Source organism: Chiloscyllium plagiosum, chromosome 19 (assembly GCF_004010195.1).
Source record: "Chiloscyllium plagiosum isolate BGI_BamShark_2017 chromosome 19, ASM401019v2, whole genome shotgun sequence".
Classification (NCBI taxonomy): Eukaryota; Metazoa; Chordata; class Chondrichthyes; order Orectolobiformes; family Hemiscylliidae; genus Chiloscyllium; species Chiloscyllium plagiosum.
Window position 1 is genome coordinate 66,344,074 of NC_057728.1, and position 13,583 is coordinate 66,357,656.

A 13,583-nucleotide genomic window follows, 5' to 3' on the forward strand; every position below is an offset into this window, starting at 1 on the left:
GGCATGGACGGGTTGGACCGAAGGGTCTGGTTCCACGCTGTATATCTCTATGACTCTCATCAACTCAGCCAGGTGTTAAATTTGGAGGTAGGTGAGCACTTTGGTGATAGTGACCATAATTTGGTTATGTTTACTTTAGTGATGGAAAGGGATAGGGTGTAACGCAGGGCAAGAGTTATAGCTAGGAGAAAAGCAATTATGATGTCATTCGTCAAGCTTTAGGATGCATAGGGTGGGGAAGGGAACTGCAGGGGATGGGCACAATAGAAATATAGTCTCCCTGCTATAGGAAGAATGTTATGAAATTTGAAAAGGTTCAGAAAAGAATTACAAGGGTGTTGCCAGGGTTGGTGGATCTGAGCTATAGGGAGAGGCTGAACAGGCTGGGGCTGTTTTCCCTGGAGCGTCAGAGGCTGAGGGGTGACCTTATAGAGGTTTACAAAACCATGAGGGGCATGGATAGGATAAATAGACAAAGTCTTTTCCCTGGAGTCAGGGAGTCCAGAACTAGACGGCATAGGCTTAGGGTAAGAGGGGAAAGATACAAGAGAGACCTAGGGGGCAACTTTTTCACGCAGAGGGTGGGACGGGTATGGAATGAGCTGCCAGAGGAAGTGGTGGAGGCTGGTACAATTGCAACATTTGCCGGGTGCTGGCAGGTGGGACTAGATTGGGTTGGATATCTGGTTGGCATGGACGGGTTGGACCGAAGGGTCTGTTTCCACGCTGTATATCTCTATGAATCTATGACTCTATAACATCAAGGGCCGAAGCGCGTGTACTGCGCTGTAATGTTCCATGTTCTAATACTCTGTTTGCCACAACTTCACTCACTCAATATCACCGATCAATATCTTTTCATCAGCTCCTTGTGTCACCTCCATTTTAATTGCCTACCTCGGATGTTCTTGTCAGCAGATTTATCATTCCATCTTCTTCAAAGTCATTGACATAAAAAGTTGAGACCCTAGCACTGACCCCTTTGTTATATCACTCAATGTATTTGCCCATCAGAAAGTGATACCTTTATGCCTACTCTCAATAGACATCGATGAGTAACAAATTGTCTGTATTGTCCTCAACACATCGTTCAGTTGGAAAGATGTGAAAACGTCTGCCTTCATTTTAACAGCTAATGGAAAGCTGAAAGAAGAACAGAAATTGCTGGAGAAACTCAGCAGGTCTGGCAACATAAGTGGAGAGAGAAACAGAGTTAACATTTCAGGTCCAGTGACATTTCTTCAGCAATGTTCTGAAGCAGAGTCATACTGGACTCAAAATGTTAAATTTGTTTCTCTCTCCATAGTTGCTGCCTTACCTGCTGAGTTTCTCCAGCAATTTGTGTTTTTCTTTCAGATTTCTACCATCTGCAGTTCTTCATTTTATTTCAATGGGATTCTGTCCTGAGTTAGAAAGAAGATCACTCTTACAGAGTTGGCAACAGTGTACAGTGACCCCCATGTTCCCACTCAGAGTGAGTGTGAGTCCGAGGTAGGAGTGTAACAACGCACTCTCTGAGTCAGAGAGTCATACAGCGTGGAAACAGATCCTTCGGTCCAAACAGTCCATGCTGAACATAATCCCAAACTAACCTAGTCCCACCTGCCTGCCTCTGCCCCTCTCCAAACCTTTCTTATTCATGGAAGGGGGATGGGAACCAAAATTGTAATACAGGTGCAGAAGAGGATGAGAGTAGGGAGTTCCAAAATCAAGTATCTGACACTGGCAAGCGAGAACCTGGTTTGAAGTGTGTGTACTTCAACGCGAGGAGCATCCGAAATAAAGTGGGTGAACTGGCAGCGTGGGTTGGTACCTGGGACTTCGATGTTGTGGCCATTACGGAGACATGGATAGAGCAGGGACAGGAATGGCTGTTGCAGGTTCCGAGATTCAGATGTTTCACTAAGAACAGAGAAGATGGTAAAAGAGGGGGGGTGTGGCATTGTTGATCAGGGACAATATTACAGTTGTAGAAAGGATGTTTGGGGACTCGTTAACTGAGGTAGTATGGGCTGAGGTTAGAAACAGGAAAGGTGAAGTCACTATGCTGGGAGTTTTCTATAGGCCTCCGAATAGTCCCAGAGATGTAGAGGAAAACATAGCAAAGATGATTCTCGATAGGAGTGAGAGAGACAGGGTAGTTGCCATGGGGGACTTCAACTATCCAAATATTGACTGGGAACACTATAGTACGAGTCCTATAGATAGGTCAGATTTTGTCCAGTGTGTGCAGGAGGGCTTCCTGACACAATATGTAGACAGGCCAACAAGGGGCGAAGCCACTTTAGATTTAGTACTGGGTAACAAGCCTGGCCAGGTGTTAGATTTGGAAGTAGGTGAGCACTTTGGAGACAGCGATCCCAATTCTGTCAGGTTTACTTCAGTGCTGGAAAGGGATAGGTGTACTCCACCGAGCAAGAGTTACAGCTGGGGGAAGGGAAATTATGATGCAATTAGGAAAGATTTAGGAAGCGTAGAATGGAGAAGTATACTGCAGGGGATGAGCACATTAAAAATGTGGAGCTTATTCAAGGAAAAGCTTCTGTGTGTCCTCGATAAGTATGTACCTGTCAGGCAGGGAGGAAGATGTAGAGCGCGGGAACTGTGGTTTACTAAGGAAGTGGAATCGCTGGTCAAGAAGGAGGAGGCTTATGTTCGGACAAAATGTGAAAACTCAGTCAGGGCGCTTGAGGGTTACAAGGAAGTCAGGAAAGACCTAAAAAGAGAGCTCAGAAGAGCCAGGAGGGGACATGAGAAGTTGTTGGTGGATAGGATCAGGGTTAACCCTAAGGCTTTCCATAGGTATGTCAGGAATAAAAGAATGATGAGAGTTAAATTAGGGCCAATCAAGGATAATAGTGGGAAGTTGTGTGTGGAGTCAGAGGAGATAGGGGAAGCACTAAATAAATATTTTTCGATGGTGTTCACTATAGAAAATGAAAATGTTGGTGAGGAAGATACAGAGATACTTGCATCTAGACTAGAAGAGATTGAGGTTCACAAGAAAGAGGTATTAGAAATACTACAGAGTGTGAAAATAGAGAAGTTCCCTGGGCCGGATGGGATCTATCAGAGGATCCTCTGGGAAGCAAGGGAAGAGATTGTCGAGCCTTTGGTATTGACCTTCAAATCATCGTTGTCTACAGGAATAGTGCCTGAGGACTGGAGGATAGCAAATGTGGCTCCCTTGTTCAAAAAAGGGTAGTAGAGACAACCCTGGTAATTACAGACCAGTGAGACTCACTTCAGTTGTTGGTAAAGTGTTGGAAAAGGTTATAAGAGATAGGATTTATAACCATCTTGTTCATCTTGGTGTCCAGTTACTAGCAGCGTACTGCAAGGGTCGGTGTTGGGTCCACTGCTGTTTGTCATTTTTATAAATAACCTGGATGGGGGCTAGAAGGGTGGGTTAGTAAATTTGCAGACGACACTAAGGTCGGTGGAGTTGTGGATAGTGACGAAGGATGTAGTAGGTTGCAGAGAGACATAGATAGGATGCAGAGCTGGGCTGAGAAGTGACAAATGGAGTTTAATGTGGACAAGTGCGAGGTGATACACTTTGGCTGGAGTAATCGGAATACCAAGTACTGGGCTAATGGTAGGATTCTTGGGAGTGTAGATGAGCAGAGAGACTTTGGTGTCCATGTACACAGGTCCCTGAAAGTTGCCACCCAGATTGACAGAAGTTTTAAGTAGGCATACAGTGTTTTGGCCTTTATTAATAGAGGGATTGAGTTCTGGAACCAGGAGGTTATGCTGCAGCTGTACAAAGCTCTGGTACGGCCACACTTGGAGTATTGTGTATAGTTCTGGTCACCGCATTATAAGAAGGATATGGGAGTTTTGGAAAGGAGACTTACTAGGATGTTGCCTGGTATGGTAGGAATGTCTTACGAGGAAAGGCTGAGGGCCTTGAGGCTGTTCTCGTCAGAGAGAAGGTTGAGAGGTGACTTAATAGAGACATACAAGATAATCAGAGGGTTAGATAGGGTGGACAGGGAGAGCCTTTTTCCAAGTACAGTAGCGCCTCGACTTACGAACTTAATCCGTTCCGGGACCCGGTTTGCGAACTGAATCAATTTTTCCCATTGTTTGATCCCTGGTCCTGGATAGCATAAGAATGCTTGGACGGCTGTTCACAGCGCATGCGCCAAAGACGAACTGAATGAGATCACGCGGGGCCCAAGAGCTTTTGCGTTCAACAAGCGCATAGCAAAGCAGAACAATGAAACCACATGGTCGCACACGGGCTTATTGCGTTCGCACCTTCGTTCGCACCTTGAATTTCGTACGTACGTTGAAGCAAAATTTTACATACAATCCTGTTCGTAAACCGATTTGTACGTGAACAGGTTCGTTCGTATGTCGAGGCGCTACTGTATGGGGACAGCAAACATGAGGGAACACAACTTTCAAGTGAGGGGAGATAGGTATAAGACAGATGTCAGAGGTAGTTTCTTTACTCAGAGAGTAGTAAGGGTATGGAATGCTTTGCCTGCAACGGTAGTTGATTCGCCAAGTTTAAGTCGTCATTGGACAGGCATATGGACATACATGGAATAGTGTAGGCGAGATTGGCTTCAGGTTAGTATGACAGGGTGGCGCAACATCGAGGGCCTGTACTGCGCTGTAAAGTTCTATGTTCAATGTATCCATGTGGTCTGGTTCCTCATGTGGAGCTTTTCCAAACATATGGAATTCATAATGCAGTGTGACTGGGATTGGGACCACAATACCTGAACAGAGCCAGCCATATACAAGTGACACAGTGTCCAGCTCAGAAATCCCTGATAACCTGTTTGGAAAGGATGAGAAGGACCCAGCAGTCACAAAGAGCCAACACCTTCATCATGTCACTAACCTGCGGAATGTTGGTGAGGAGATATCTGGATACTTGGAACCCTGTTGCCTGAGTCCTGACGTTCCGCTGCTGCTCATGGACGGAGGGCTGGATTTTGGGGAACTTGAAAGTGACATTGTTTCTGGGTCAGACCCTGCAGCTACCTTCTCCCGCTCTCTCTCCCCCTGAGCAATCCCGATGGGGCTGGAACGCCCCGAGCCAACCTTGGAAGGTTCTCTGAGCTTGGAGGCTGCATTGCTCGCTGATTTCCCCCCGGTGTTGGAGTCGATGTTGCTGGTACTGGAGCGATGCCCACCACGGCTGCCGATGGTGCCAGCACTGGTCTTATCGGGTCGTGGTAAGCTGCGATACTGCAGATTAGTCCTGGAGCTGATCAGCAGGATTCCGTCCTCCTGGTTCTGGGAACCATCCAGACTGGTCTTTCTAACGGAGCTCGACTTGCTGGGAATGCCAGAAGACTTGGGCACTTTCCCCAGCGTAGCGGAGCCACTGGTCACTGTTACCCCACTGCTACTCATGCTGACCGTCGATGAGCAGATGCCAGCTTTCTTAAAGCCGAAGGAGCCAGCAGTGGATGCTCGTCCAATTCCAGATGGTGGCTTCTTGCCTTCATCTCCACTGCTCTTTCCTGCCTCCGAGGGACAGTGTTGGCTAGTTGTGCCTTTTAAGGACACCTTTCCCTTTTCCGAAACTTTAACATCTTCTGTTTTTCCTGCAACTGGAATATTGACAATTAAACAGAGTACTTACAACACATAAACAGGCCATTCGGCCCAATAGGTCCATTCTTGTAATAATAGACACCATTCTACTCCATGTTTGAGACCAGTATCCTGTCCCTCTATCTCTTCTTCCCTCTTAGTTATATCCAATAAATGCATCTATAACTGCTTCCTCAAACTCCTTGTGAATGTGAGATCCACATACTCTTCACTCTCTAAATACATTTCTCCGGAATTTTTAATTAGATGTATCTGTGACTATCTTCGATCTCAATGACCCTCTGTGTTTTGGCCTCCGGTGGAAATGTCTTCTCTACATCAGACTAATGAAATCCCTTCATTTATTTTTGGATCTTGATGAACCCACCTCAGCCTTCTTTACTTGTTCATTCTCTGTCCCTATTCGTTCCCAATAAACACATCCCCTTCCATTCTCATACTAATGTCCCACCTTTTCTCACCTGTGTTACTTGTTGTTATGGACCAGGCCTGATCCCCTCAAAACGTTTCGAGAAAGTAGCCTAGACCTTAACTTTGCTCATTGTTTTAAGCAATTGTAACATAGATGTTCCGGGAGGGATGCAGTTGGTCAATCCATTCAATTTTAATCAAAACAGAATTTACTTACAAGATTACCAAATGAAATACAAACAAAAGAGAATAGAATACTGAATAACGTAACCTACCCGACAACCCAATAGACTATCCCAACTTAATGATGCTGTTCCCAATACTTGCAACAATCCCCATAAACACCCCTTGGCACAAAACCCAGGGTCTTACAGGAGTGAGTCAGAGAGAGAGGATCAGCATGGACCTGCTTCTTTGGGTCTAGCAGCTTCACAACTGCCTCCCTGCTTTCAACCACCAAAGCCCAAATTAACCCAGAGAGAAGCTGAGCTGGGAGAACTGGCCACTCCCCTTTCATTGTACAAGTGTTTTTTTTAACTTGAAAGCCTTTTTACCTGAGGCAGTATCTGTTAGCTAGAATCAAACTGGCCCTAAAACCCACAGCAACCCAGACTTTTCAGAACCTGTGTTTTTACAACCTCCTGAAAAAAAAAACCCAAGGATAACCTAACCTTGTTAAAGGAGCAGCATCATCACAACTCATATATCTTTTCAAATCTATTTCCATCATATCATTGAGTATCATATCATGAAATCAAAACAGAAGTTGCTGGAGAAACTCAGCAGGTGGAGACATCTGTGGAGACAGAAACAGAATAAACGCTTAAAGTCTAATATGTCATTCCTTTGGAGGAAGAATTTGGAGTTCTGAGAAAGGGCCACTGGACTTGCAACATTAACTGAGTTTCTCTCTTCACAGTGCCACCTAACCTGCTGAGATTCTCCAGCATTCTCTGGGTTAGTTTCAGATTTCCAGTAACTGCAGGATTTTGCCTTTATCACTGAGTGGGTTATTTCCATGGCCTTACCTGGTGTTTTTAAGGGCTGTTTGTTCCGCGGTGTGGGTACCCCTCCTTGCGCTGTCATACCCCGTCTCCATGATCCTGTTTGAGACAGAGACAGAGACGGTCTCTGTCCTTTCTCAGAATCATCTGATAAATCAGACAAGTTCCTTTTCCACTTCTCACTCAAGTCCATCTTTGACACGTCCAAACCCTCCTCAGGCTTCTTCAAATCTTCCCCGCTCCAAGCGGTTTCATTTTCGGAAGTCGAGTGCTTCTCTGTGTCAGGTTTGGGCTGTAAGAAGCCATTGGGCAAAGTCAGAACCATACAACAGTGCTCGGTATTCTGTTTGTTTCGCTTTTACCTTGACCAAGAACGATTTTTTTATCTTGTTCTGTCATTGGACTGTCTCTCTCTCTCTCTCTCTATCACTTTCTCTCTATTTATATACAAAGCTTTGACTGCAAAGGGTCAATTGAAGATTCAGGACAAGATTCATTAATTATCATTCAGTAAGTTCATCGTGGGATAGACCGCAAACAAAACCCAGATTCTAGATCATTGGCTAAAAGTCAGGAGTCTCACAACACCAGGTTATATCCAAAACCAGGTTATATCCAAAACCAGGTTATATCCAACACCAGGTTATATCCCAAACCAGGTTATTTCCCTCACCAGGTTGTATCCAACACCAGGTTATATCCAACACCAGGTTATATCCAAAACCAGGTTATATCCAAAACCAGGTTATATCCCAAACCAGGTTATTTCCCTCACCAGGTTGTATCCAACACCAGGTTATATCCAATACCAGGTTATATCCAACACCAGGTTATATCCCAAACCAGGTTATTTCCAACACCAGGTTGTATCTAACATGGTTATTTGAAAGCACAAGCTTTCGGAGCAGTGCTCCTGTTGGACTATAACCCGGTGTCATGTGACCTTGTCTACATCAGTCCAACAGCCAGCACCCTCACATTGGCAAAAGATGCAGAGGGCTAGCTGAGGAGAAGCTGTTTATATACAGTGAGTTGTTGTGATCTGACAGAACAGTGGAAACAGATTTTATAATAATTTTCAAAAGAGATTTGGATAAATATCTGAGAAGGTAGAATTTGCAATGCTATGTGGAAACAGGGTGAGTGGGCTGATGTGGGCACAGCAGACTGTACCATCGCCCTTGGAGCTGGGCTGTCAGATCATCTAACGTTCTGTGTCTGAATCAACAGGAGAATTCATCTCCACATTTGCAGTATATTGATGAATATTCAAATTTTCATTTCCTGGCATTCAAATCAAAATATTTCTTTAACCGCAGAGCCCAGATAGCTTTTGGCAACATGAATTCTGGCTTCAACATCTCAGCTGTGAGATGAAGACATGAGGAGAACACAGGCACGAGCCTGAGACAACATTATTCACAAAGTCTCCCCCCATCAATACGCTTCACAAACAACCCTCACAGAAAGGACATGGGAGTGTACAGTCGGCCAGTGTAGTTTTTAATTTAAACATTTCTCTTCCCTTTGTAACAGCCTCCAATCATCGATGTCTGTCTAATCTGATCTTCCAGCCTTGAGCTGCTGTATGTTTCCCTATTGCTGCCCAATCTTCTCAGCCTCACTTTATCCTCCTCCTGCCTTCAAAACCCCATCTAAACCAGTAATCTTTCCAACCCAGCCTGGAGTCACCCTCCTGTCTCCACAATCTCCCATCCCGGATATCCCAATCACCCTCTTCGTACACAGTCTCTGCTGGAGTAGTTAAAGCATTGAAGAATTGTGAACTTTATATCCATATCCCAACAATTACCTTTGTACCCTAATAGCTCAAAAAGGATAAACACGTGAAATTCAAAACACTTTACACTCACCGAATTTTCTGATAGCTTTGTTTCTCGTACACCCACAGTAAGCATCAGCAATATTGGGGCTGGTATTGGGAACACGTACCTGAGTTCTGGTATTCTTCCTGGAAGAGGCAGTGACGTTGGAGTACGAGCTGATGGATGAGGTGGTGTTCAGGTCATCAGTACTAAGGTTATCGAGTGTGTCACTGAGACCGCTGCTGATGGAGCTGCTATCATCCCAACTAGAACACCGAGAGAGAGAGAAATCCCCAGTCAACCAACTTCAACACAGTCACGTTCACAACGTAACCAACACTGAATTAGATGTTTTGATACAATGTGCATGACTGAACTATCTAGGGCCATTACATCAGTGTTGGTTAAAGGTGCAATGGTAATGTCCCTGCCTTTTATTCGGGTAAACCTGGACTCAAATCTCACCTGCTCCACATGTTTGTAAACCTGAACAAGGTAGTTTCAAATCAAATAGTTCAGAGTGATTGAGCTTAGAATTAATCAAAATGCGAATCACCACAAATGGTTCAGGTCTCTGATTTAAGGTGTTTTATTTTTACAAAGCTTGCTCCGCCCTAAACCCCATTTAATTTTAATGGATTTAACACACTTGGCAGAATTTGTATTTCTCCCAGCTGGTTTTTGTCTCATCATTTTGATTTTTACAGGAGTTTCTTATTTGGAAAAGTGGGATGGCCTTTGGCTGAGGAAGAAGAGTTAGGAAGATTTTGCCACATTATTGTTCATCGCATCAGCGTGCTGAGTAATCGGGAAATGTAAACCCTGCTTAGAAACAATCAGCTTCTGCTCCAGTAGTCAGTGGGGTCTGCTCCGGCAGTCAGTGGGGTCTGCTCTGGTAGTCAGTGGGGTCTGCTCTGGCAGTCAGTGGGGTCTGCTCCGGTAGTCAGTGGGGTCTGCTCCGGTGGTCAGTGCGGTCTGCTCCGGTGGTCAGTGCGGTCTGCTCCGGTAGTCAGTGCTGGACAGGCAAAACTTCCCTCCAATTAAATATTGGGAAAATCAAAGCTCTGGGCTCTGTTCCGGAGCTCCCAACTCCATCCCTCTCCCTGGCAACAATCTAAGTTAAAATGGGAATGAATCTCACAAATGTACAGTAGAGGAGGCCATTCAGCCCATCATGTCTCCTCTGGCTCTTCAAATGAGCATCATTCCCTAGTGCCAATCTCCTCCCTCCTTCACCCATACACTTGCACATTATTCCCTATCTAAAAGATCATCCAATACTCTCTTGAATATCTCCTGAGAACTCACACTCTTGGTGTATATGAGACCGATACTGACCTCCTAGTCCTGCCTCGGTTACAGCTCCTCTGCTGCCGAATCCTCACCCTCGCTTCTGTCACTTTTCGAACCTACTTTTCCGATGCACTCCTTACAGCTTTCTAAATCTCTGCTGCCCCATGGACCATGAGGTGCTCCCAGGCAAGCAACATTCAAATACCCTCTCTCTTTCTTCCATCACCTCACCCCCTCCCCACCCCTGTTATCAATTCTACAACACAACCCTCTGGGATATCTCTTCTCCTCAAATTCCATCCTCATTTAAATCACTCCATAACCAATGGCTACTTGGTCACAAGCTCAGGAGAAAAGTCCCTCCATCTCTCCTTCCTCTTCAAAGACACTCCTTCAGCAAATACCTTGAACCAAATGTTGATCATAATCAAAAACCACAATTTTCTTTAAAACCCACCTGTCAAACACCTTGGGGAAATTTCATTTTGTTAAAAACATGATATAAATAGAATCTTGTTTTTTCCTATCATGTTGAAATCTGCTGCAATTATTTCCATTAAGTGCTCACATCCTCAGGTCAGAGTCCTGGGAAGGTTCATGAGCAAATGAACAGGGCTCTGGTCAAACTGGAGCTTAAGGGCTCTGCGCAAACATCAAGGTACTAGGGACAGATTGACCATGTTGGGACCATGCATAGATAAACCATAAAGCTAATGTGAGACTCTTAGACATATCAGAATGGAAAGGACTTATCTGAGACACAATTTTGTAAGCGTACCAATAATTGATATCAGTGGCTGGAACAAGATCTCAGAAACAAAACTGGTAAGAGACAGACACCGGGGGTGCAGAATTGTCTGCCACACAACAAGCAGTAAACATACACCAACGATGAAACAATACTTTGCTTTTGCCAAGGACAAATCTAGGATCTTCATGGACAGGCTGAGCGGCCTCCCTAGTCAATAATCATCTTGTGATCAGGTCTTGTATTTGCAACTAGAACAAGAGACAGCCTGACCCATAATGCCAGCATCCTGTTACAATGGAACAATGATTCCCAAAGAAACAGATCACACTGTATCTCCCTGGAGGTCGGATCATAAACTTGTGACAAAATGGAGTCTTTTGTATTCCGATTCTGCCTTTCTGATACAATTGCTGTCTTTTATTTTTGGTTTCTGTGGTTCTATTTCTCTGACCCATTCACACTGGCCTCTCTGTTGCTCTTATTTTTAGGGTACAAGACTCTGGCTTGGCCTAATCCTGCTCCTAGATCGCAATCATTAAACCGCTTCACTATTAATACCATCAATGAAAGACTTGCATTGACATAGTGTTTTTCACAACCTCGCTTCACAGCCAATGTGAACAGCAGCAGCCAATTTGTACACTGCAAGTACACCCAAGGAGCAATGCGATCGTGATCTGACCAGCTCTTTTAGTAATTTCGGCTGAAAGATAAATATTGAGCCAGTCATCGGCCAGAACACCCTCAAACCCCGTTCAGAATGACCGTCATAAGATCATGTACATAACCTGAAAGGGCATTGGCTGAAGTGCCCCTATTAAAAGCGGCACCGCTGACAATCAGGCACTGCCTCAGCGCTGCACTGGACTGGCAGCTTGGATTCCACGCTCAGCTCATGAAACCAGTTACTATGAGGCTTCTGTAACTATGGAATGTTGTGAGGAAACAGATGGCTCAATCTAAGTGAGGCCGGAAACCACTGACTCCATTTATTGGAATCAGTTTGCATGTAACATTTTATTTTGTTTACAGAGCAATTTCCTTGCTGGGAGCAAACTATCTGAAGAGTGTATGTTGGTCTTTAATCTTACTGACTGGATGTAATGAGCTGCATATGGAATCTGTTGAAAAACCATGCAATAATATTTGCAACAAGGAGAGAACATTCTCTCCTCCTCCTGGTCCTTGCCCACTGTAAGATGATTTCCTTCAGGAGTTCCTCAGGGTAGTGCCCGAGGCCCAACCATCTTCAGCTGCTTCATCAATGAACTTCCCTCCATCATAAGGTCAGAAGTGGGGATGTTCGCTGATGATTGCACAATATTCAGCACCGTTTGTGACTCCTCAGACACTGAATCAGTCTGTGTCCAAATGCAGCAAGATCTGGACAATATCCTGGCTGATAAGTGGCAAATAACATTCATGCACAAATGCCAGGAAATAACCATCTCCAATAAGAGACTATTTAACCACTGCTCCTTGACATTCATTGGTGTTACCATAACTGAATCCCATATTACCAATATCCTGGCGGTTACTATTGATCAGAAACTCGGCTGGACTAGTTATAAACACAGTGGCTACAGGGGCAGGTCAGAGGCTGAGAATCCTGCGGGGAGTAACTCACCTCCTGACTCCCCAAAGCCTATCCACCATCTACAAGGCACAAGTCCGGAGTGTGATGGAATACTCCCCACTTGCCTGGATGGGTGCAGCTCCAACAATACTCAAGAAGCTCGACACCATCCAGGACAAAGCAGCCGCTTGATTGGCACCACATCCACAAACATCCCCTCCCTCCACCATCAATGCTCAGTAGCAGCAGTGTGTACTATCTACAAGATGCCCTGCAGAAATTTACCAAAGATCCTCAGACAGCACCTTCCAACCCACAGCCACTTCCATCTGGAAGGATAAGGGCAGAAAATACATGGGAACACCTCGCCATGCAAGTTCCCCTCCACGTCACTCACTATCCTGACTCGGAAATATATCGCCATTCCTTCAGTGTCGCTGGGTCAGAATCCTGGAATTCCCTCCCTAAGGGCATTGTGGGTCAATCCACAGCACATGGACTGCAGCGGTTCAAGGAGGCAGCTCGCCCCCACCTTCTCAAGGGGCAACTAGAAACAGGCAATAAATGCTGGCCCAGCCGGTGACACGCATGTCCCAGGAGTGAATAAGAAGGCAATGTAGTTTATTAAAACAAATAACTAGCTTAGAAAGTGCAAATAAAAGCAGCTGTGGAAGGAACCGTGTTGAACTGTATAAATTGCCATGCTGTTGTAAAGCAGTGTGAAGGGTGGTCCCATGGTTTATTAGAAACTTCTCCTGTACCTCCTGCTTTTGACAAGAGAATCTCAAAGATTGAAGAGGTTTATCAGGTGCTGGAGTCAATAGAAAGGCTATGAGCAACCCTCAGTACACCTCTACTGTTAACATACTGTCTGCCACAAATTTCTAGGAGAAAGTGAGGACTGCAGATGCTGGAGATCAGAGCTTAAAAATGTGTTGCTGGAAAAGCGCAGCAGGTCAGGCAGCATCCAAGGAGCAGGAGAATCGACATTTCGGGCATGAGCCCTCCTTCAGGAATGAGGAAAGTGTTCCAAGCAGGCTAAGATAAAAGGTAGGGAGGAGGGACTTGGGGGAGGGGTGTTGGAAATGCGATAGGTGGAAAGAGGTTAAGGTGAGGATGATAGGCCGGAGTGGGGGTGG

At 45.1% G+C, this 13,583-nt stretch overlaps 1 protein-coding gene across 6 annotated transcripts in view; it reads right to left on the reverse strand.

Annotated features, from left to right (window-relative positions):
• Positions 1 to 13,583, reverse strand: part of nav3 (neuron navigator 3) — a 219,091-nt gene that overhangs the window by 112,805 nt on the left and 92,703 nt on the right. For 5 of the 6 annotated variants that reach the window (XM_043708780.1, XM_043708778.1, XM_043708783.1 and 2 more), the window contains exons 5-7: positions 8,952 to 9,090; positions 7,023 to 7,290; positions 4,862 to 5,579 (exon numbers count right to left, since the gene is read on the reverse strand). In XM_043708780.1, coding sequence (XP_043564715.1) covers positions 4,862 to 5,579; positions 7,023 to 7,290; positions 8,952 to 9,090 — 1,125 coding nt within the window. The remainder of the gene's footprint in view (positions 1 to 4,861; positions 5,580 to 7,022; positions 7,291 to 8,951; positions 9,091 to 13,583) is intronic. The other variant, XM_043708782.1, reaches the window with a different exon arrangement.